Consider the following 20,943-nt stretch of genomic DNA (forward strand, 5'->3'; position numbering starts at 1 on the left):
TAGAAAGGAAGGAGGGAGGGAGACAGGTAGCCAGGCAGGTGGGCTGAAGTCCTCCTCCCAGCACTCACATCCTATGGTTCCACAAAGCTAAGTTCTAAGGCAGTTCACCAAGTGTCTCTTAGACACCGTCCCATTTATGGTGGAAACACCATAGGGAGAAGCAAAGGGAATTAATTTCAGGTGTGAAATGACATGTGAACCCCTCTCTGCCTAAGCCCGACTGACTGCCCCAAGCCCAGGCTTGGCTGTGAGAAGTCCCGTCTTCCCAGCAGAAGCCTCAGTGATGCTGGTGTCGGAGGCCACAACTCGCTTCTCTCTGCTAAGCTCACCACCTGACATGTCAGTGCTTTCCAGCCCAGAGCCTATGGTTCCGACTGAGGAACACGATACAGCAGGATTCTGCAGGATTCAGAGACATGAGAGGAAGAGGTCTTTATAAATAACTCCTGGTTTAAATGGAGCTGAAAATAGGGAGACAGAAGAGGAAGTCAATCGCTAAGCACTTACTGAGTCAATAACATTGGCTTGGAAGCCATAGTGCAAGTGGCTGGTTTGGTTTATTTCCTTCTCATCAAAAGAACTAACGTAGGATTGAACCTGGGGGCACCAAGACTGCATGTGTGTCCGAGGATGTGTCTGAAAGGATGTGGTGCCTCTCAGGTGATGTCTCAACCAAGACATAACCCAGGCCTTGCATTAGATCTCTCTGTGTGTCATGGAAGAACGTGTCGGGTGGTGTGGCTTGGCTGTTAAGTCCCTGGACCTCTTGAGATCACTTTCTTCACTGGAAGGTCTAGTCACTGGGTTGGCCTCTAAGCTCTGAGATTTAGATAGCAATTCATAGCTGAGTCCTCGATATAAAACTCAGGAACCAAAAGTGTGAATAAAATCTTGACTGTGCTCAAGTGTCCTGTGAAGTGTCCTGTCTCTGCCCTCGATTCCATTCTCTGTAGGGCCTTCCTTTAGCTGCAACAAGGGTCTGCAGTTTGTGCTCTCTCTCGGATGACAAAATTGGGTGGAAATGTGCTTTATTCACTTGCAGTCCCCAGGGCCCCTGATCTTGGGGTGTGGTCCAGCAGCATGCTAGCCGGGGCAGGTGGAGGCACTGGGCGGATGCACCGGTGGGGGCCAGGCCAGGAGGCTCAGCACAGAGCTGACTCTGCCCCGGTTCCCAAACCTGCCTCCCCACCCCAGTATCCAAGTACAGAACTGAACCACGGAGGGAGAGACAGTCTGAACGCCAGGTCCCCACGCTGCCCGGTTCGGGACTCCCAGTTCAACCGGGAGGGACAGCAGGAGAGAATGCGCCGCTTTCCGGGCAGCCTGGTGAGCCACCCTCAGCAGCAGCTGCAGGTGCCCGTGTGCACGCGGAGGATGCCTCGGCTGTGCAAGTGCAGGAAGTTGAAGATCTCGGAGGGCATGGCGTGGAAGCCGGGACGCGGCTTGACGTTGTCATAGTAGTGGTGAGTGATGTAGAGGCCCGAGGGGTTCATGGGGAAGGCCCAGAAGCCGAAGAGGTGCACCTCCTCACAGAGCTCCAGCGCCGCAGTGGCCAGAATGAGGCCAGTGCTGATGCGCTTGGCTCGCACGCCCAGGCTGAGCCAGTAGCGCGACACGTTGACCAGGTACTGTGGGTGGAAGTAGTAGACAGCCTGCGGCGACTCGAAGTCGTCCAGCACGTACTTGACGCGGATGGACACGTCGGTGTTGCGCGTGTTGTAGAAGGCGGGCAGCAGCACCGACGCGTTCTCGTACACCTGCAGCACGCGGTAGAACGGCCGCCGCCACTTCTCCAGCTTGTGGAACCTGCGCAGGGCGCGAGTGAGAGGTGAGCGCCCACTCCTCTGTGCCCCCACGCCCCTCGCTTCCCCACCCCTTGCACCCTGGGGCTTTACAAAGGACGGAAGGGACTTATAAGGCCACCTGCCTCCTGACACCTCACGCACCTGTGCAGATGAAGATGAGACCTCTCTCAGGGGCAGCTGAGTTTCTGTAAGTGGGTGCAGGAGAGGGCAGTTGGGATCCAAAGGGACAGATATCCAGGGTGTGGCTGCAGGGGGCAGGGCAATGCTGAACCCAAAAGGATGAGGGTGGCCCAAGGGAGGCTCATCAGGGAAGTGGTTGCCGGAGTGGAGGCTTGCTCTAGAGGCCTCACTCCATTCACCTGTACTGTCATCCTCAAGATCCCCAGGAACGAATCCCAAATGCAGCTGCCTGTCCTGGCTCAGAACCTTCTTCTCCTGCAGCCTCCGTTTCTCTCTCACACACTAGTGTGTTGTTTTTAGACACAGGGTCTTGCTCTGTCATGCAGGCTGGAGTGCAGTGGTGCAATCATAGCTCATTGCAGCCTCGAAATCCTGGGCTCAAACAATCCCCCACCTCAGCCTCCTGAGTAGCTGAGACTACAGGTGTGCATCACAATACTTGGCTATTTTTATTATTATTTTAATTTTTTGTAGAGACTAGGGACTTGCGATGTTGCCCAAGCTAGTCTCCAACTCCTGGCCGCAAGTCACACTCTGGCCTCAGCCTCCCAAAGCGCTGTGGTTATAGGCATGAGCCACCATGCCTGGCCCCATTTCTTTACATTAAGCAGCCTCCCCTCTTGGGCCCTCTCTCTCCTCTCTGAGCACTCCTTCACTCGGTGATTTTTCTGTCTCTTCCCGCCCCTTAATAGCTGTTACCTGGGCATCTGATCCAATTCAATGACCCCCTCCTCTCGTCTCCCACTGTCCCCTCCTCTTACATGTCCTCTGACCTGGTTGGTGTGACTATGCCCAGGGCTAGGGTTTCAACAATTCCCCTAAAACCGTCCAGATGAACCCCATAGAGTTCCAGTGCCGCGGTGGCCAGAATGAGGCCAGTGCTGATGTGCTTGGTTCACACCCCCAGGCTGAGCCAGTAGCGTGACACACCGACCAGGTACTGCGGGTGGAAATCGTAGACAGCTTGGGCGACTCAAAGTCATCCAGCATGTACTTGACACGGATAGACACATCCGTGTTGCGCGTGTTGTAGAAGGTGGGCAGCAGCATCGATGCATTCTCGTACACCTGCAGCATGCAGTTCATCTGTGAAAGTTCATCTGGAAGGTTTTAGGGGAAGTGTTGAAACCCTAGCCCTGGGCATAGTCACACCAACCAAGTCAGAGGACATGTAAGAGGAGGGGACAGTGGGAGATGAGAGGAGGGGAGCCAGGAGGGGAGCTGAGATCTCAGTGTGAGCTTCTCCCCAGTACCACCTGGACACAGCCAGGTAGGGAGCTGCCTGCCCTGGTCACACCCTGGAAAGCTCTCCCGCCCATCTCTAGGTGAAGGTGGTGTAGACCAGCACTGTCCAAAAGAAATAATGTAGGCCACATATGGAATTTAACCACGTCCGAGTAAGCACATGTGAAAAAATAGAAATGGGTGAAGTTTTTATATTTTCTTTAACCCACTATTTCGAAAATACTATTACTTCAACATGTAATTAATATAACAAGTTAATTAGACGTTATCCTATTTTTGTATTAAGTCTTTGAAACCCAGTGTGTGTTTTACACTCACAGCCAGCACATCTCCATCTGGACTAGCCACACTTCCAGTGCCCAGTAGCTGCATGTGACTACTGGCTAACATTTTGGACAGTGCAGCTCTAGAAAGAGGGCCACTGACCTCTCTGTGATGATGCTGGGGTTCACAGTGACCACATCCGTCTTCACCCCCACGTCCATGGTATACTTCTCTGAGATGGGGGGCAGGTTGCACCTGCAGAAGAGAAGAGGCAGCCCAAGGTGGTCAGTCATTCAATAGGTCAGGCTGGGGAAGGCGCAAGGGGAGGGGAGGGATGGTGATCATGTGGGCAGAGGGATGCAACAGCAACCAGCTAGGCGGGTTCTCTGTGGCCAGGTGGTAAGACAGTCGTTCTTCTGCTCCTTATCAGGCACTGGGACAGCCAACAGGCCTTGCTAAAGTTCCAGACACATGGGGCAGATAAACCACCAGATGTAAAATGCAGTTACAAGCTTGGATAGTCCCTGGACCTCTGGAGGATGGGATTATGACTCTCAGAGGACAGGTGGCAGGGGAGCATCTCCTTTTCTAGAGAGCCAAGGCTTCCCTGAGGAAGCAATGCTTGAGCTGAGGTCTGAAGGAGGAAGTGAGCAAAAGTCCTGTGGCAGGAGAAGGGCTAAATAAACATGGGATATATTCAAAGATGCATCTTAGAAATGCAACACATATTGCATGCAAAAGCAAGTCACCACCATTTGTAGAAAGCCCCCTAGTAGGAAGAGTAATAGCCCCCAAAGGTGTCCACGTCCTAATCCCTGGAACCTGTGACTATGCAGCCTTATGTGGCAGAAGGGACTCTGCAGCTGCAATTAAGTTTAGGATCTTGAGATGGAGTCATTGCCCTGAGTTATCTGGGGGAGTCCAGTGTCATCACAAGTGTCTTTATAAGAGGTGATATGACAACCAGGGAGAAGAAGAAAATACGTGGCAACAGAATTGGAGTCAGAGAAAGAGACTGGAAGATACTCCACTGTGGGCTCTGCCATGAGCCAAGGAATACAAGGAGCTTCTAGGAGCTGAAAAAGGAAACAAATTCTCCCTGAGAGCCCCCAGAAGGGAATGCAGTTCTGCAGACACCTTGATTTTAGTCCAGTGAGACTTCTGACCTCCAAGACTGTAAGATAATAAAATCTGTGTTGTTTAAACCACTAATTTGGTAGTATGTTTTTATAGCAGCAATAGGAAACGAATACAGCCCCAAACAAACATAGTTTAACAATACATTGTTCAGGGGTACATCTACATATGACAAAACAATTTTTAACAATGAGAGAATGATTAAGTACTCAATTCAGGGTAGTGACACCTCTTGGGGAAAACAGAGGTAGAACGGGAAGGAGCACATCAGTTGATACAAAGGCTCGATACAAACATTCGACTTCTTAAATCAAGTGGTTGTTCTACAAATATTCATTTTATTGTTTTGCTTCATACTTAGGTGGTGCAAATATTCTTCATATCAAATACTACATAATGAATGGATGAATAATAAATTTTGAAATAAGCAGGTGTTAGCTGGGTGAACGTGGAACTCATGAACATTCCAGACACAGGTCCCGTGCCAAGGTCCTGTGGTAGATGAGAACATGAAGCACCCAGGAGTGACTGTGGCCTGGTGACTGGAGCACAGGCAAGGTGGGAATGGTACAAGCTGAGGGCAGAGAGGGAAGAAGGGGCCAGACTATAAGGGACGGTGGGCCATGTGAAGAATGTGGCCCTTCGTCAAGGGAAAGCCATGGGTTTAAGGAATAACTGTGCAGAAGAACCCTCTATAACAGGACTATGACTTTCACCTACTTTATGATCCAACCACACCCCTGTCTATCAGACCACTATGAAAGGCAGGTTTTATATTATCGTTAAAGATTGAGCGGGGGAGTCAGGGGTGTCTACAGTCAATTGCCATTTTTTTTGAGCATCTGTGGCATGCCAGGAACTTTCTAGCATTATATGAGCCATCAATAACCTCGGGTGGCAGATATTAGGCTCCCTGTGTTGCAAATGAGAAACTAGGCATTCAGAGGGTCAAGGCAGGGCAGAGGACGGGCCTGACTGCAAGCCCAGGTCTCGTTCCCAGTATAATAGCATCCAGTGTGGACATGCCTAGAACAGGATGGAGTCTCAGGGCATCTTGGCATGCACATACAAGCACCCAGCAAGGCTTTGCTGCTGCCGCACTGCTCTGACGATGACGACGATGAGAACGGAAGGGCCCACAGCATTTCCAAAACTAGCAAACACAGCTGTGTGCTCTCACAGATCTTAACAGATCTTAGGTGGTGGGACAAGAGACTAGCCCCTTTGAGGGAGACGCTTACTGTCATATGATTGAGCTAGGGAAATGATGTGATATCACAGAAAGAATGCAAGACCAGAACTATATCCCATTTCTGACTATGACTAGCCCCATGACCCTAGCAAGGAATATCATCCCCTCCCAAAAAATTGTTTTTCATCTGTAAAATGAGAGGAATATTTTAAAATAACATTTTCATTATAATAAAACTTAGTATGTGTCCCGCATTGTTTGAAGATTTTAAACATTAATTCATTTATTCCTCATACTGACCCCAACGGGTAGGTACTATTATCATCCTCATCTTTCATTTTAGGAGATAAAGGTGTAGTGGCTAAGTAACATTTGCAAAGTAACACAGCTTTTTCTAACTCAAACCAGGCTCCCCAGCTTCAGAGCCTGTGGACAGAACCACTATACGCTCCACTTCTTAGCCCTGAAAATCACTTCAGTCCATTCTTTCATTCACGCCTTCATTCCTTCATTGAAGACTCATTTTTCTGAGTAGTTATGTTGTGTCAATTATAGCAGTTACTGTAAACAGAAGTTCTCTGTGTGTTTCCAATCTGCAAGAGTGAGACCACTCAGCGGGTCCCTGGTTATAGGGCTGGGTGTTAAAGGCCGCATGAGAGGTGGACACCAGGTTCCGTGGGAGCCCAGAAAAGAGTGCAAGTGGGTTTAGCCAGGGAAGGAGTGGGTGATTCTTGAGCTAAGCTTGGAAGGACAAGTGGCAGTTGGCAAAGCAGGATGCAGGGGCTGGGGAGACAGCATTCCAGCCAGAGGGAACAGGACCTGGAGGGCAGTTGCTGGCATTAACTGGGCTCTAATGGTGTGTCCAGTGCTGGAGGTACTAAGAGTTATACAATCATTATGTCATTTAATCCCAAAACTGATGGAGCTGCTATCCTTATCCCCATTTTGCAGATGAGGAAAACAAGGCCCAGAAGGATGACATGACATTCCTGAGGTCATATGCCTAGCAATGCTGGAGCCTGGATCAAAGTTCAGGGAGACCCCATAGACCTTGGCTTCTCCCCAAAAGACCATCTTGAAAGAGGCTTTCCCTGCCTCCCCTGGCAGGAATGTGGCTGGGCTAAGGATTCAGTGAGGGCCAGAGATTTCGGTGTTGGAGGAAGCTTAACCTTCAATGCTGGACTCGACTAGGCATCCACAGGGAGCACGTGGGCAGACTCCAGATCACAGAGAGAGGTGTGTCTCTCACGCTCCGCCTGTGACAGCAGGTGACGCAGGGTGTCCAAGTCTTCCTTCTTCTAGAGACAGAGGCTGGGGTTGGACATCCAAGAACCCAAAATATGCAGGAGTCCCTTTATTTTAGGACCTCAAATCACACCAAACCTGCTCTACCCTCCCCAACCTGACACCTACTGAGTGGCCTGATGATTGTGGATCCATGCTTCCTGCGACCCCACTGCAGACTCAACCGAAGTCTCTTTGCTTTAAGCTCTTATTTTCAACCCACCTTCTTCACCCAGGCTAAAGATATAAATGAAGATTCACTAAGAGATAAGAGTGGGGCTTTATGTAAGGAAGAAGTGCAAGGACCAGTCTCTGGCTTAGTTAAAGCCAATATTGGTGTCTGCCACAAGGGTGCCCTGGTTCACCAGTGCTTCTGGAAGGGTAGCACCCACCCAAGAAGATGGCGCCCAGAGGACCTCCCAACACAGCTGCAAGCTCCTGAGTCCTCAGTGCCTTCAAATCTGTGATGCCCTTTGCTCTTAACATAGCTCCCATTGTGCAGATGTGGACACTGAGGACCTGGGAGTTTAACGACTTCCCCAAAGGGTTGGAGCTGGAGAGAAGAAGGGATATCCCAGACCTGAGGGTCTGCAGGGGTGGGGAGTGGGGATTACTTGCTTAAAGGGTAGCATTAGGGCACCGGGGAAGAATATGGAGGAGGAGGGCCACGGGGTAGTGGCAAGGGCAGTGCCAGGGTTTCTTTTACCGGAAGACGAAGTCGGCGCTGTTGATCTCCCTCCCGCAGCGGCTGTTCTTCAGGATGCCTCCGTTGCCCACCACAGCACACTTCTTAAACTGGGATCGGTAGTAGGGCATGTCCTGGGGGAGGCAAAGGCAAAGCTGTCAGAGCCAAGCCACCCCCTGCCTCCACCTGCGACTCTCACCTCTGCAAGCACACCTACTCCTGTTAGCTCCTGGCCCCAAGAGGCAGCCTTGTGGGGAATGTGGGAGGAAAGCGGCTTTCCACTTTACAGATGGGAAGAGTGATCGAGAGTCTTGTTACTATTAGATGGCCCCAAAGGCCTCTCCCATCCCTGATGCCCAGGGCCTGCTGGGCAGCTTCCCTCCTGGCACACAGCAACTGGCAGTCCTGCATGAAACGGGCCAGGCCTGTAGCCTGTGCTTCAGGTGGGACCAGCAGCCAGGTGGGGTCTCGTGGAGAATCACGCTGCCCTGGGACCATCAGGAATCAAGCTAAAATTAAGGGGGACTTCTGTGGGAGACTGTCCTTATTCATGGTCCATTTTCTCTGGATGGACAGGCCCAGTGAGCCAAGACAGGGAAAACAGGGGCATCTCACAGCCAGTGGGTGAGTAAACTGCACTATTGGACTTGTACGAGAGAGGAAAAAAAAAAAAAAAAACCAGTCATTTTCAGAAAAAATCATCAAAAGTTTATTATGTTCTATATGGGTGTTTCCTAAACTTCTGTAAGTTAAGAACTACCTGGGATACTTTCTGAAAATATAAATTTCTGGGCTCCATCCCAGCACCACAGAATCAGAGTCTCACAGATAGGAGGCTGGGAAGCTGAATTTTTTACAAACACAAAGAGACACTTACATTTAGGGAAGTTCAGGAAATGTGATTCTATGTCACATTGCTTTAATTCAGGGACAAGCGAACTACATACAGCCCGTGGGCCACATCTGGCTTACCGTCTGTTTTTGTGTAACTTGCAAGCCAGGAATGGATTTTATATTTTTAAGTGGTTGGAAAAAACCCAAAGAAGAAACAATTTTGTGATACATGAAAACTATGTAAAATTCCAATTTTGGCATCTAATAAGATTGAAAGTGTTACCGGAACACAGCTACTCTCATTTGTTTATTCATGTCTGTGGCTGCTTTGTGCTGGAATGATAGAGGTGAGTAGCAGTGACAGAGAGACTATGAACTGCAAATCCTAAAACAGTTACTGCCTGGCGCGTTCTGGAGAATGTCTGGTGAGCCCTGCTGTCTGTCCCTGAGCTTCAGCAGTCCATACCCCGGCTCTCCTTGGATCTGTATGTCATACTAAGTTGTGTTACACCCACTGGCATTACTTGCGTGAGATGCAAGTCACCTGCTGTCACCAGTCTCATGTTCCAGGCCCTGTAAGACCCACCTTGTAAAGGTGGCTCAATACCATCCTCCCTTAGGGCCACAGTGAGTGAGAACACATTTGACACTGCTCACCTTCAGCTCCTCCCCCACATCCCCAGAATGCATGAGTCTTACCTATATACTCTGGTACCAGTCACAGAATGCAGGGAACTCTGGGCTTTGTTTCACACTCAGCCAAGAAGCAAGGCAGCCAAGGCCCTCAGATTTCATCCAAAAAGACCTCCACATGCCCCCACTCAGAATTTCTATAAACTACATTCACTAAGTGCTGTCCCGGGCCCAGAGCTCTCCTGGATGTGGTTATGAACACACCCATGCAACCTTCCTCCTCTTCAGAGTCCATACACCACCACACCTGGGTAATTGCCACAACTGGCTGAAAGTGCAGGTTCCAGCGCCCCTTCTCTGAGACTAGTGCAGTGAGTCTGCACCAGCAGTCAGCCCAGGTGATTGCAGGTGCGCAGCATCAGTGATCTGAACATTTCACGTCTGTGGCTCACTCACTGCGGTTCTCAATGGCTAAGGTCAGTGAACTAAACCATTCAGGTCTGTGGCTCACTCATTTTGTGGTCCTCCATGACCAGGGAGCCACCGTGCCAGCCCTGCACCGCCTACCTCCAGAATTCTTTTATGTGAAAGGAAAAAAATTAATATCTATCTTGATTAAGTCTCTGATATTTTAGATGTTCTGTTATAATCAGCCAAATCTATTCATAGTTCAAACCCCGGTGTTACAAATAAGAAGACTGAGGTTTTGAAAGACAAAATATCTGCCCATGGTCATCCAGGGAGCTGAACCTTTCAGAGTCTAGATCTGCACTGGGTGGTTCGTTCTTGTGCTCACAACCTCTGCATGTGTTTTTGCTCGTGTGCCTACCTCAGGTGGGGGACAAATGTGTCGTCATTCTCTCCCATATCTGCAGGATATCCTCTGCAAGTAATGCAACACCCAGAATTTTCTGGTCACTTTCTCGCCAAAAGTCACTAAATCATAGCCAGTTGGCATTCATCGTTCTCAGAACCCCCAAAGAAACCCAGAGGGTGGGCTACTGCACCTCAGACAACTGGTCAACCAGGACCAAGATGACTGAGTCCAGAGGACAGTGAGTGAGTCATGAAAAACCCCAGGGACATTGCCACGGAGGGCTACAGGGGCCGGCTCCCTCGCCTCACCCAGACCGCCCCTGCCCAAAGCAGCACCTTGGGAAACATGCGGAAAATCTCCTGGTTGATGTGATAGATGCCGCTGGTGTCCACCTCATACTTGAGCTTTGTCCCCAGGGGAGTGTTCTTCTGGGTGGTGAAGAGAAAGGCAGGGGCGTTGCAGCACCTGGACAGAGTGGACCTGCCAGGCAGGGAGACAGGCAGGAAAGACATGATACAGGGCAGAGCACAGCCTCAAGAAGAACAGAGGGGTGGAGCCGAGGCCTCTCCTGCCCACCCATCTCCACACTCACCCCCACCGTGCATGGAGCCGAGGCCTCTCCTGCCCACTCATTCCCAGGCTCGCACCCACCCTGCACCTCTGCTCGTGCTGTCCCCTCCCTTTTCAACGCCTCTCCCAAGGCCCCTGCCTTCTGCCACTCATTCAGGGCCCAGGCCAGGTTTCTTTCCATGAAGCCCCACCCAGCTGCCCCTGTCTGCACTGACGGAACTCCTCCATGGAGCCCAAGTCCTGGCCACTAACAGAGGGTGAGGAGGAGCTTTCCGAAGAGCTCTAAGCCAGGCCTGGCACGGAAACTTGGGTTGCAGTCCTGGTGTCAAGAGGCCCAGATTCTCGCTTCCGCTCTGCCCTGACCAGTTGTGAGGCTACCGGAAGGTGTCTCTCTCTCTCTGGGCCCTACTTTCTTCATGCAGGCTTGGCTCTTCTACCTCTAATCCTCTGTAACTTGTGATTGCAGCTTGCCAAAGCCAGGAAGGTTTTATAATCTTTTTTTTTTTTTTTTTTTTTTTGAGACAGGGTCTTACTCTGTTGCCCAGGTTGGAGTGCAATGGTGCAATCTCTGCTCACTGCAATCTCCGCCTTCCGGGTTCAAGCGATTATCCTGCCACAGCCTCCCAAGTAGCTGGGATTACAGGCATGCACCACCATGCCCAGCTAATTTTTTTTTTTTTTTTTTTTTAAGTAAAGTCAGGGTTTCTCCATGTTGGCCAGGCTGGTCTCGAACTCCTAACCTCAGGTGATCCACCTGCTTCAGCCTCTCAGCCTCCCAAAGTGCTGGGATTACAGGTGTGAGCCACCATGCCCAGCCTATAATTTTTTTTAATTATTATTTCATCTCTTGCAGGTACTTCACTGGGAAGCCCAGCTGGCTCCCAGTCACAGGGAGCAGAATTTCCTATAGAGAGCTGGGTTTCAGAATGTAACTTAAGGCTTCCTAGAGAGGAGGCCAAAGGCCTGGCAAGGCAGGGCCATGGGTTGGCACTACTCAGCATCTGGGCCTTTTAGCTTTGCTAGTTCAGAAGCTCAGTCTTGTCAGCCCACTGGAGAGCACTCCTATTGAGGGAGACTGACTCACACTAACCAAGCTCATGAGCGACTGATATACAAACCAGAATGTCAGCGTGCCTATTTGTAGGCAGCAGGGTGGGAGAAGGCCTCAGTTACAGGATTCCTTTCCTGTAACTGGAATGCTCATGCCTGCCTTCTAACACCCACCTGCCACTCCCTCATGGCACCAGGTTCCTGCCAGCCTGAATGAAGCATCTCATCATTGTTTCATGAGCTTGAAATGAGAGCAAAGGGAGGCAATGACCAGCCTGGAAGGTTTTCTCACTTAGAGCATGGCAAAGCCTGATGTCACTGCCTTTTCTCACACCTGAAACTGCTCCACACCCCTCATGCCCAGAGCTCCACCCCTGTACTGTGCTGTCTTGTCCCTGCCAAAGGCTCCCACACTCATCCCTGTTTTCCTCTTGCCACATAATTTCCCTGTTGCTTCATGTTTCCTGAGATATGTGAGTCCCACTGCTGAGACTTTTTTTTTTTTTTGAGATGGAGTCTCGCTCTGTTGCCCAGGCTGGAGTGCATTGGTGTGATCTCCGCTCACTGCAACCTCCACCTCCCGGGCTCAAGCAATTCTCCTGCCTCAGCCTCCCAAGTAGCTGGGACTATAGGCATGCACCACCACGCCCGGCTAATTTCTTTGTATTTTTAGTACAGACAGGGTTTCACCATGTTGGCCAGGCTGATCTCGAACTCCTGACCTCGTGATCCGCCCACCTCGGCCTCCCAAAGTGCTGGGATTATAGGCGTGAGCCACCACGCCTGGTCCATTGCTGAGACTTGTATTCTGTCCTAAGCCTGGACAACAGGCTTTTGCTTCTCACTGACCTGGTCCAGACTGAGTGTTTTATCAGCCATACTCTCAGTGTGCCAGGTCTCACTCGCCCCCAGGGGCACCTCTGTGCAGTGTGCACGGTAACATTTCTAAGGGGCCAATTGGCAGCACAGATTATGGATCTATTCTCTACTCTACCAGCACTTTGCTCAAGCTCATGTTCTGTTTTTTATGATAGGTGAGTCTCTGCAAACTACTGTCAGGCCTTTGCTGGGTCTTTGTAGTCTCTCAGAGGCCTCTGGCACCGGATCTTCAAGTGTTATCACTTTAAACATTCACATTTCTGAAAATGTGCCCTTAAAACTACTACTCTACCTCTAGATTTCGTCTGGAGCTGCAGCAAATTGGAACAAACGATTTATAAAGAAAAAGCTTAGTCATCTTTGCTTTTCACAATCTCTCGTGCAGGACTCCTTCATGCTTAGAGCTCCTCAGTACATTTAAACTTGGACCTGAGTGCTGAAATCCAGCATAGACACAAATTGCCACATCACATCAACTCCATAAAATAAGGTCTACCTGCACTAAAATAATCCCATAAGCTCACAGAGTTTTAGAGATGGAGAAGACCCTAAAGTTTACTATCCATCAAAAAGAATTTTTGGACATCTATTAGGTGCTGAGTTCCCACAGGAGAACTTTAAGATCCAGCTCTTACCTCTCTGGGAGTTTATAATTTGCTCATTTTGGTTAGACAGCATTTATAAAATAATCTGCAGCAGGGCTCAAATGTCTCGTGGAGGCTGGAAGAACTCAAGCGCTCTGAGGAGAGAAGTCACTGGGTCAGAGTGGCTGCCCCAGGACAGGGGAGGTGAGGACTAGGAGGCCATAGAGAATGCGTAATGCGCCTTCACACAGGCCTGCCAGAGACCACTGGCACATGCTTCCCTGTTAATAGCCTCAGTGAACCTCAGCTGTGTACTGGAGATGGCACCACCAACCTCGCAAGGCTGCTGCAAGGACTGAGGGAGAGAAGGTGGAAGACGGCACCTGGGCAAGGTGCCCGCCTCAGCCTGCATGTTGAATCAGTCCCCCACACTGCTCAGATTCCTCAGCCCAGTCAGGGCCTGCTCTAGGGAAGATGCCCACTGAGAGCTGGGCCTTGCAGGACGACGGAGACTGGAAGAGGTGGCAGTGAGGAGAACTATACAAGGAGAAGGGAGGACAGACGAATCATAGATACTTGAACTGGTTGGCCTCAGAGATGTTCATCGCCCATTTGCACATCTGGAGGCTCTTCCACCTGTCGAACAGCTCTGACTGCTTCACCCTTGGGAGTAGAGGACAGAAGAGCACATGAGCGGGGCAGGTAGGACGCAGTGCGATCATTCCCAGAAACGCTCCCTCTTGATCTCCCACAGCCGAGTCCAGTTCCAGGGCTGGCCCTTGGCATTGACCGTGTTTTCTTTTCTTTTCTTTTCTTTTCTTTTTTTTTTTTTTGAGACAGGGTCTCACTCTGTCATTCAGGCCAGAGTGCAATCATGCATTCTCAGCTCACTGCAACCTCCACCTCTGGGGTTCAAGTGATTCTCGTGCCTCAGCCTACCAAGTAGCTGGGACTACAGGTGCGCCACCACACCTAGCTAATTTTTGTACTTTCTGGTAGCAATGGGGTTTCACCATGTTGGCCAGGCTGGTTTCGAACTCCTGACCTCAAGAGATCCTCCCACCTCGGTCTCCCAAAGTGCTGGGATTACAGGTGTGAGCCACCGTGCCCAGCTGGTATTTTCTTATTTTCTGTATTTCTGATGCTCTGGCACCTGGTGCCTTGCTAATACCTAGTCAGCAAACAACTGTCCTGCAAGCATGCCTTTCATGTGCAAACCAACCAATCAGAGCCCACACCCTCAACCACCTCCTCATTGACAGGACACCATCTCCCTCCTCCCACCCCCTCCCCTAACCATCCCAGGGCCAGGTATCAGACAACCAGAGGCAGTCCCTATGCCTCAGAGCCTGCCAGAATTATTCACACTAGCCAATCCTAAACCTGGCTACCCTGCCGACACTGCCCTGTCCATTCCTTCCCGCGAAAACCTCAATAGTCTCACCCACGCTTTCCCCTCACTGCTGCCTCCTGACTGGCCCTGGGGCTGCCCTGCAGGGTGTGCCTCCTGTTTCTATGGCTCTGTGAGTATAACCTCTTACTTCATGATGGTCATTTTCTTGTCCGCGTGTCCTACCATACCTGATTAAAACAAATCCCAGAAACACTTTGAAACCTTCTTCCTCACATGCCCACCCCAGAGGGCCTGCATAGTTCTCTTGGGAACATCTGTCTATAAAGGGAGTCAGACCCCAGTGGAACACCCATCAAACACTCACACAGTTCAGCACTCAGTAGGGCTCATGAGCAGGGTATGCCCTTCTCTTTCTCCCTTCTCAAGGGCAGATCACGGTTTCCAAATGACAGAAAAGATGAGATGAGAAACCTGAGACTGCCCCTTCTCCCTGAACAACCCTCCGCCAGGCTTTATGCTGATTGGCACTTAAACATCTCAGCATCATGACATTCTAAAGCACTCTCAGGAAAGGGAATGTCTAAACCACATAGCATTCTCCCTTTGACCGAAACCTGCAAAAAGAACTCATTTTTAATTTACACATTTACATTGACTTATTTATAATTATGCATACATATAATTGTTTCAGTGCTGTATCCCCAGCTTCTAGAACAGTGCTTAGCAAAATATAGATACTCGATAAATATTTATTAAGTGAACGGCTGAGCCAAATCAAAAATACAAATTTCCACAAACACTAAGTAACCAATATGAGATCCTCATGCACATTAACCTCAAATAGTCGCTCACCCTTCTCGTCGGTTTCTCTCCTCTTTCAGCAGTGCCTAATCTCAGAGCCGTGTCCACATTCCCAAGCCCTCTCTGCCACAGATACGCTTTAGCATCTCTGTTACCTACCCCTATCTTTAGTTACCCCTTTCCCATTTCAATTAAGGAATTGTTCCTTGCATCCTACCCAATTCCTTCCTCCTTTAACTCACTGTTGGTTTCGTGGGTAATTCTCTTATTCTACAGAAATGTCCAGAATTCTCTAGGATCCCTGCCATTGAAGATTCCAGTGAGGCTCTGGCCTGGTGAGAGTCATGAGATCCAGAAAGATCCAGGAGGCTCCCCAAGCCAGGCCAGCACCCACTCCTTCTTAAGTAATGGATCACAAGACCCATTATACAATTGGGCGAGCCCTTCCTGATGAACTCTAGATCTTCAGCAAAGAATTATGCACCCTTTTTTTTTTTTTTAAGGGGATCCTATGGTCAAATACAGTTGGGGAAAGCTGAGCTAAATAAAGTTAAATGCTTTTCTTTACTGCAAGACATCTCAGATACCTTAATGTGTTCTCATATATTGTGAATTTCCAAGAAAAGCATTGGATCATGGGATCCTTTTTCCATTGAGTAGTTCGAAAGATTGTAATTCTACAGTAAAACTGTGAAAAGTAGACAGATCATACACTCTTTAAAGACAGCACCATGATTTAGCTCTCTTGATCATGCACAGTCCCCACTTCAGGGCCAGGTATTCTGTAGTTGTTTGGGGTCACCTGGCTGTGGACCACTAAGAAGCTCGTTAGTCTTGGGTGCTGGTGCAGAGAGGAGCCCTTCAAAGGAAGCTGTCCTGGTTTGATCATAAATGGGAACACTCAGCCTTTAGGAGCTGAGTGTTACCAAGAAACTACTATCACTATGGCTCTTACCCTGGGGTGCAATGAAGGGCGAAAGGAAGTGCCTGTACCCTCTGATTTTGTTATAGGCAAAATCCATGTCTATCCACCCATGTGCATATCTTTGAGGAGAATCTGAAGCTTTCTTCAGGTTCCTACAGGGGTCCATTATTTAAAACAAAAAAAAAGCAAATACCCATTTTAAAAACCCTTTTTAGGCAGGGAGCAGTGGCTCACACCTGCAATCCCAGAATTTTGGGAGGCCGAGGCAGGCGGATCACCTGAGGTCAGAAGTTTGAGACCAGCCTGACCAACATGGTGAAACCCTGTCTCCACTAAAAATACAAAAATTAGCCGGGCATGGCAGTGTGCACCTGTAATCCCAGCTAGTCAGGAGGCTGAGGCAGAAGAATCGCTTGAACCCAGGAGGCGGAGGTTGCAGTGAGCCGAGATTGTGCTATTGCACTCCAGCCTGGGTGACAGAGCAAGACTCCATCTCAAAAGAAAAAAAAAAGCCCTTTTTAAAAAAGGGTTCATTTTACAGAGGCGAGTCCCTGTGTTTAATCAGAGGTGTCTTCAAACAAGGCAAGCCTCCCCTACGGGAAGAATACATGGCTGGTGGGGCAGGGGTGATTGCAGGAAAAGTCATGGAAAATAGTAACTAAATACATGGATTTTGGAACTAGTGGGACTTGGGCTAAGACCCAAGTCTTAGTTCCGATACCTGCTAACTATGAGGCTTCAGGCTGGTTATTTAACCTCTCTGAGCCTCAGTTTTCTCATTTATAAAATGGGTGTAATAATAGTCTCTTGCCCTCCCAGATTTGTTAAAATAATTAAATAAGATGATGTGATAAAAGACTACGCGTGGCACCTGACACACAGAAACATCCAGTAAGTATAAGTTATTATTATTGTTAAACTGAACTGCCTTGACTATGCTCACTCACAGCCCTCTATACTTTCCACTTTTGTAAAATCCATGAACTATCATGACTGCTGATCTTCCCCACTAGACAGTAAATACCATGGGGGCAGGGGATCAAGCCTGCACTCATCACTGTAACTCAAGTGCTAAGGCACATAGCAGATGCATGGTAAATATTTGTTGAGTATACCAATAAGTTAATGAATTAATTGAAACATCTGAGTTCAAATCAAGTCTCACTATTTGTTGAGTATCTCCATATGGCAGGAACTAGAAATACAGTAGTGAACAAAACTACCCCTTGGTTCCATGGAGCTTACATACCAGTTGGGGAGGAAAATGGAAAATAAATAAATAATGCCTTGCCAAGAAGTGGCAAGTGCTGGGAAGGAAAGAGAAGCAAGGTAAATGGACGGGGAAGTGACTGTTTCAGATTGAGTGATCAGGGAAGGCTTTCCTGAGGAGGAGAACCTTGCACAGAGACCTGAAATGACACAGGAGCGAGCTGTGCAAATATCTGGGAAAAGTGTATTCCAGGCAGAGAGAAGAGTGAGTGCAAAGGTCCTGTTACAGGAACCAGCTTGGCAGCTTTCCTCCTCCCACCCTGGCTGACAGAAGGCAAACCTTCCTTCCAGCTTTCCCAAACCTCCCCTCTCAGGAGCTCACAGAGTATGAGGGAGTGGTGCCATCATACAGCAACACCCTGGCTCACCCACTGCCCCCTGCCCCTCCCCACTCTCTGCAACCCACAGGCCCCTAGAGCAGCCCCCTATATGGCCACTGCTTCAAATGCCTTCTGGAAACACAGCCCTGGCAACACTCTAGATGGGGTTCCAAGTTTTACTGTTACCAGTGTCTGGGCCCTACTCTCTCTGCCTCCAATGCCCTCATCACACCCTGGACCAAGGTCAGGGCCTGGACACCCAGTCTTGAATCCTGGCTCCATCCCAATCTTGCAATGTAACCTCGGGCAAGTCATTTAATTTCTCTGAGACTCAGCTGCTTTTTCTGTAAGATGGATATAACGGCTGGCTGCTGCCCTTCCAATCTCAAAGGTTGTCAGAGAGCTCAAATGGAATAATACGTGTAAAAAGATTTTACAAATTGCTTTACAAATGCAGAGATCATCTTCACTTTAAAGATGAAGGGTTGACCCTAGGCACTTCTTTCCTTTCTCCCAAGACACCACTAACATTCCAGAAGAGGAATAAAAAAAGGTACAAGCCCATAGATGACTAGAATGACAGGGAAGGGCATCTCAGTGGAAGAGAAATTTCAACAAGTGTATGGAAGTACGAGGGAGTGGCACAAGGATAGGATGACACAGCCCAAAGTACCTAGAGCCAATCTGCACATGGAAAATTCTAAGAGGTGGGTGGAGGATGGGGAGGGAGCATGGCCCTAAAAATGAGACTCAGTTGTGAGTCTGTAAGCAGAGCCATCAAGCCTACACTCCCCCTACCCCACCAAAAACCATGGTAGCCAAATGCTTAATGTCCCGCAGAGGGGGAAGAGAGATGGAATTAGACTATGAGTTCCTCTGTTTAAAAAAAAAAAAAAAAAAAGTTAACATTTGCAGTTAAAAGATCTGGCTGTTCTAGCAACAAAAGGGCCAGGAGCATTGTGAACAACTTCAGACACAGAACTCCTATCAGTTTTCATTTCAAGGTTAAATATGGATAGATAGCCAAGGGTCACCTGGTCAACCTGAAGTGAGACCAAGATAATCCATCAGATAAAATGACCACAAAGACAACTATTGGAGGAACAACACAGAACTTAAAAATATTCTACTTAGGGTACAAAGAAAGAACTCTTGTGGGGGAGGGGTTCACCAGAAGAGCTGGAAGATGAAGTCAAGGGATTTTCCTAGTATGTGGAAGCAAAAAGAGGAGTGAAAAAAGAGAAAATTAAAAGATATGACCAGCCTGAGCAATGTAACAAGATCTTATCTCTACAAACAAATGTTTGAAAAACATTAGCCATGTGTGGTTTCATGTGCCTATAGTCCCAGCTACTCAGGAGGCTGAGGCAGGAGGATTGCTTGAGGCCAGGAGTTCAAGGCTGCAGTGAGCTATGATCACACCACTGCACTCCAGCCTGGTTGACAGAGCAAGACCTTATCTCAACAACAATAAAAAGATATGAGTACTAGAGGTACAGTCCAGAAGTATAGGATTCTTAGATTGTAGAGAAAAATAGAGAAGAAGGAATATAAAAAGATTTGAGAGAAAGTTGAAGAGTCTGGACACAAACTCCAAATGAAAAGGTTCCACATTTCAGAACTGTAAAGATTCCAGAGAAAAAAAAAAAACAGATACTTCTGAAGAAACAACCATTCTCATGCTTCTCATGTATCCCTGGACGCTAAAAGATGGTAGTGAAGGTCTTCAACATCCTAAGAGAAAATGATTTTCACCTAAAATATCAACCCACCAGACCAGCAATCAAACCAACAATCCCACAACCCAACACACCAACAATCAAACCAACAGTCCCACAACCCACCACACCAACAATCAAACCAACAACCCATCACACCAACAATCAAAACAATAATCCAATAACTCATCACACCAACAATCAAAACAACAACCCAACAATACACAACACCAATCAAACCAACAACCCAACAACCCACCACATCAACAATCAAAACAACCCAACAATCCACCACACCAACAATCAAAACAATAATCCAATAACTCATCACACCAGCAATCAAAACAACCCAACAACCTACCACACCAACAATCCAAACAACCACCCAACAATACATAACACCAATCAAACCAACAACCCAACAATCCACCACACCAAGAACTCAACAACCCACTACAACAATGATCAAAACAACAACAATCCCACAACCCACCACACCAACAATTAAACCAACGATCCAACAACCCACCACACCAACAAGCCAAACAAGCCAACAACCCAACAACCCACCATACCAACAAGCCAAACAACCCAACAACCCAACACACCAAAAATCAAACCAACAACTCAACAACCCACCACACCAACAATCCAAACAACCTAACAACCCAACACACCAACAATCAGGTAAAAGGGAAGAATCCAGACATTTAGACACAAAATAACTCAAAACCTTACCTCCCACCTGTCACTTCTTGAGAATGGGTGGAAGTAAAAGGAAGAAGTGAACACAAAAGAAGCTATAGGTTCTAAGCAAAGGTGAATCCACCCTCAGAAGGCAGAGAAAGGAAGCCCCAAAACAACAGCCACATGACCCAGCAAGAGGATCATGAAAGTTGATGGAGGCCTGGTGCCTCCCTGGCCTTCAGTGAACAATATCTACATCATCCCAGTAATGGAAAACACTATTTGCTATTCTTCAAATTTTAGAGTCAACCTCTAGAAAAAGCCTCAAAAAGGGCTTGGTATGGTTACAAATAGAAGACAAATGTTATCAGCTTTGTCATTTTAAAAGTCAACCCGGCCGGGCGCGGTGGCTCAAGCCTGTAATCCCAGCACTTTGGGAGGCCGAGACGGGCGGATCACGAGGTCAGGAGATCGAGACCATCCTGGCTAACACGGTGAAACCCCGTCTCTACTAAAAAATACAAAAAACTAGCCGGGTGCGGTGGCGGGCGCCTGTAGTCCCAGCTACTCGGGAGGCTGAGGCAGGAGAATGGCATGAACCCGGGAGGCGGAGCTTGCAGTGAGCCGAGATCCGGCCATTGCACTCCAGCCTGGGCGGCAGAGTGAGACTCCTTCTCAAAAAAAAAAAAAAAAAAAAAAAAAAAAAAAAA

The 20,943-nt window shown here is 48.6% G+C and overlaps 1 protein-coding gene across 3 annotated transcripts in view; it reads right to left on the minus strand.

The window, feature by feature from the left end:
- Nucleotides 1-414: 414 nt before the first annotated feature.
- The window catches only part of ST8SIA5 (ST8 alpha-N-acetyl-neuraminide alpha-2,8-sialyltransferase 5), a 90,983-nt gene continuing 70,454 nt past the window's right edge, over nucleotides 415-20,943 (minus strand). For all 3 annotated transcript variants that reach the window (XM_025365256.1, XM_025365258.1, XM_025365257.1), the window contains 5 exons: nucleotides 13,736-13,822; nucleotides 10,412-10,556; nucleotides 7,814-7,926; nucleotides 3,657-3,749; nucleotides 415-1,806 (listed from right to left, as the gene is read on the minus strand). In XM_025365256.1, the coding sequence (XP_025221041.1) occupies nucleotides 1,338-1,806; nucleotides 3,657-3,749; nucleotides 7,814-7,926; nucleotides 10,412-10,556; nucleotides 13,736-13,822 (907 nt within the window). In that variant the 3' untranslated portion in view covers nucleotides 415-1,337. The remainder of the gene's footprint in view (nucleotides 1,807-3,656; nucleotides 3,750-7,813; nucleotides 7,927-10,411; nucleotides 10,557-13,735; nucleotides 13,823-20,943) is intronic.

This window comes from Theropithecus gelada, chromosome 18 (assembly GCF_003255815.1).
Source record: "Theropithecus gelada isolate Dixy chromosome 18, Tgel_1.0, whole genome shotgun sequence".
Classification (NCBI taxonomy): Eukaryota; Metazoa; Chordata; class Mammalia; order Primates; family Cercopithecidae; genus Theropithecus; species Theropithecus gelada.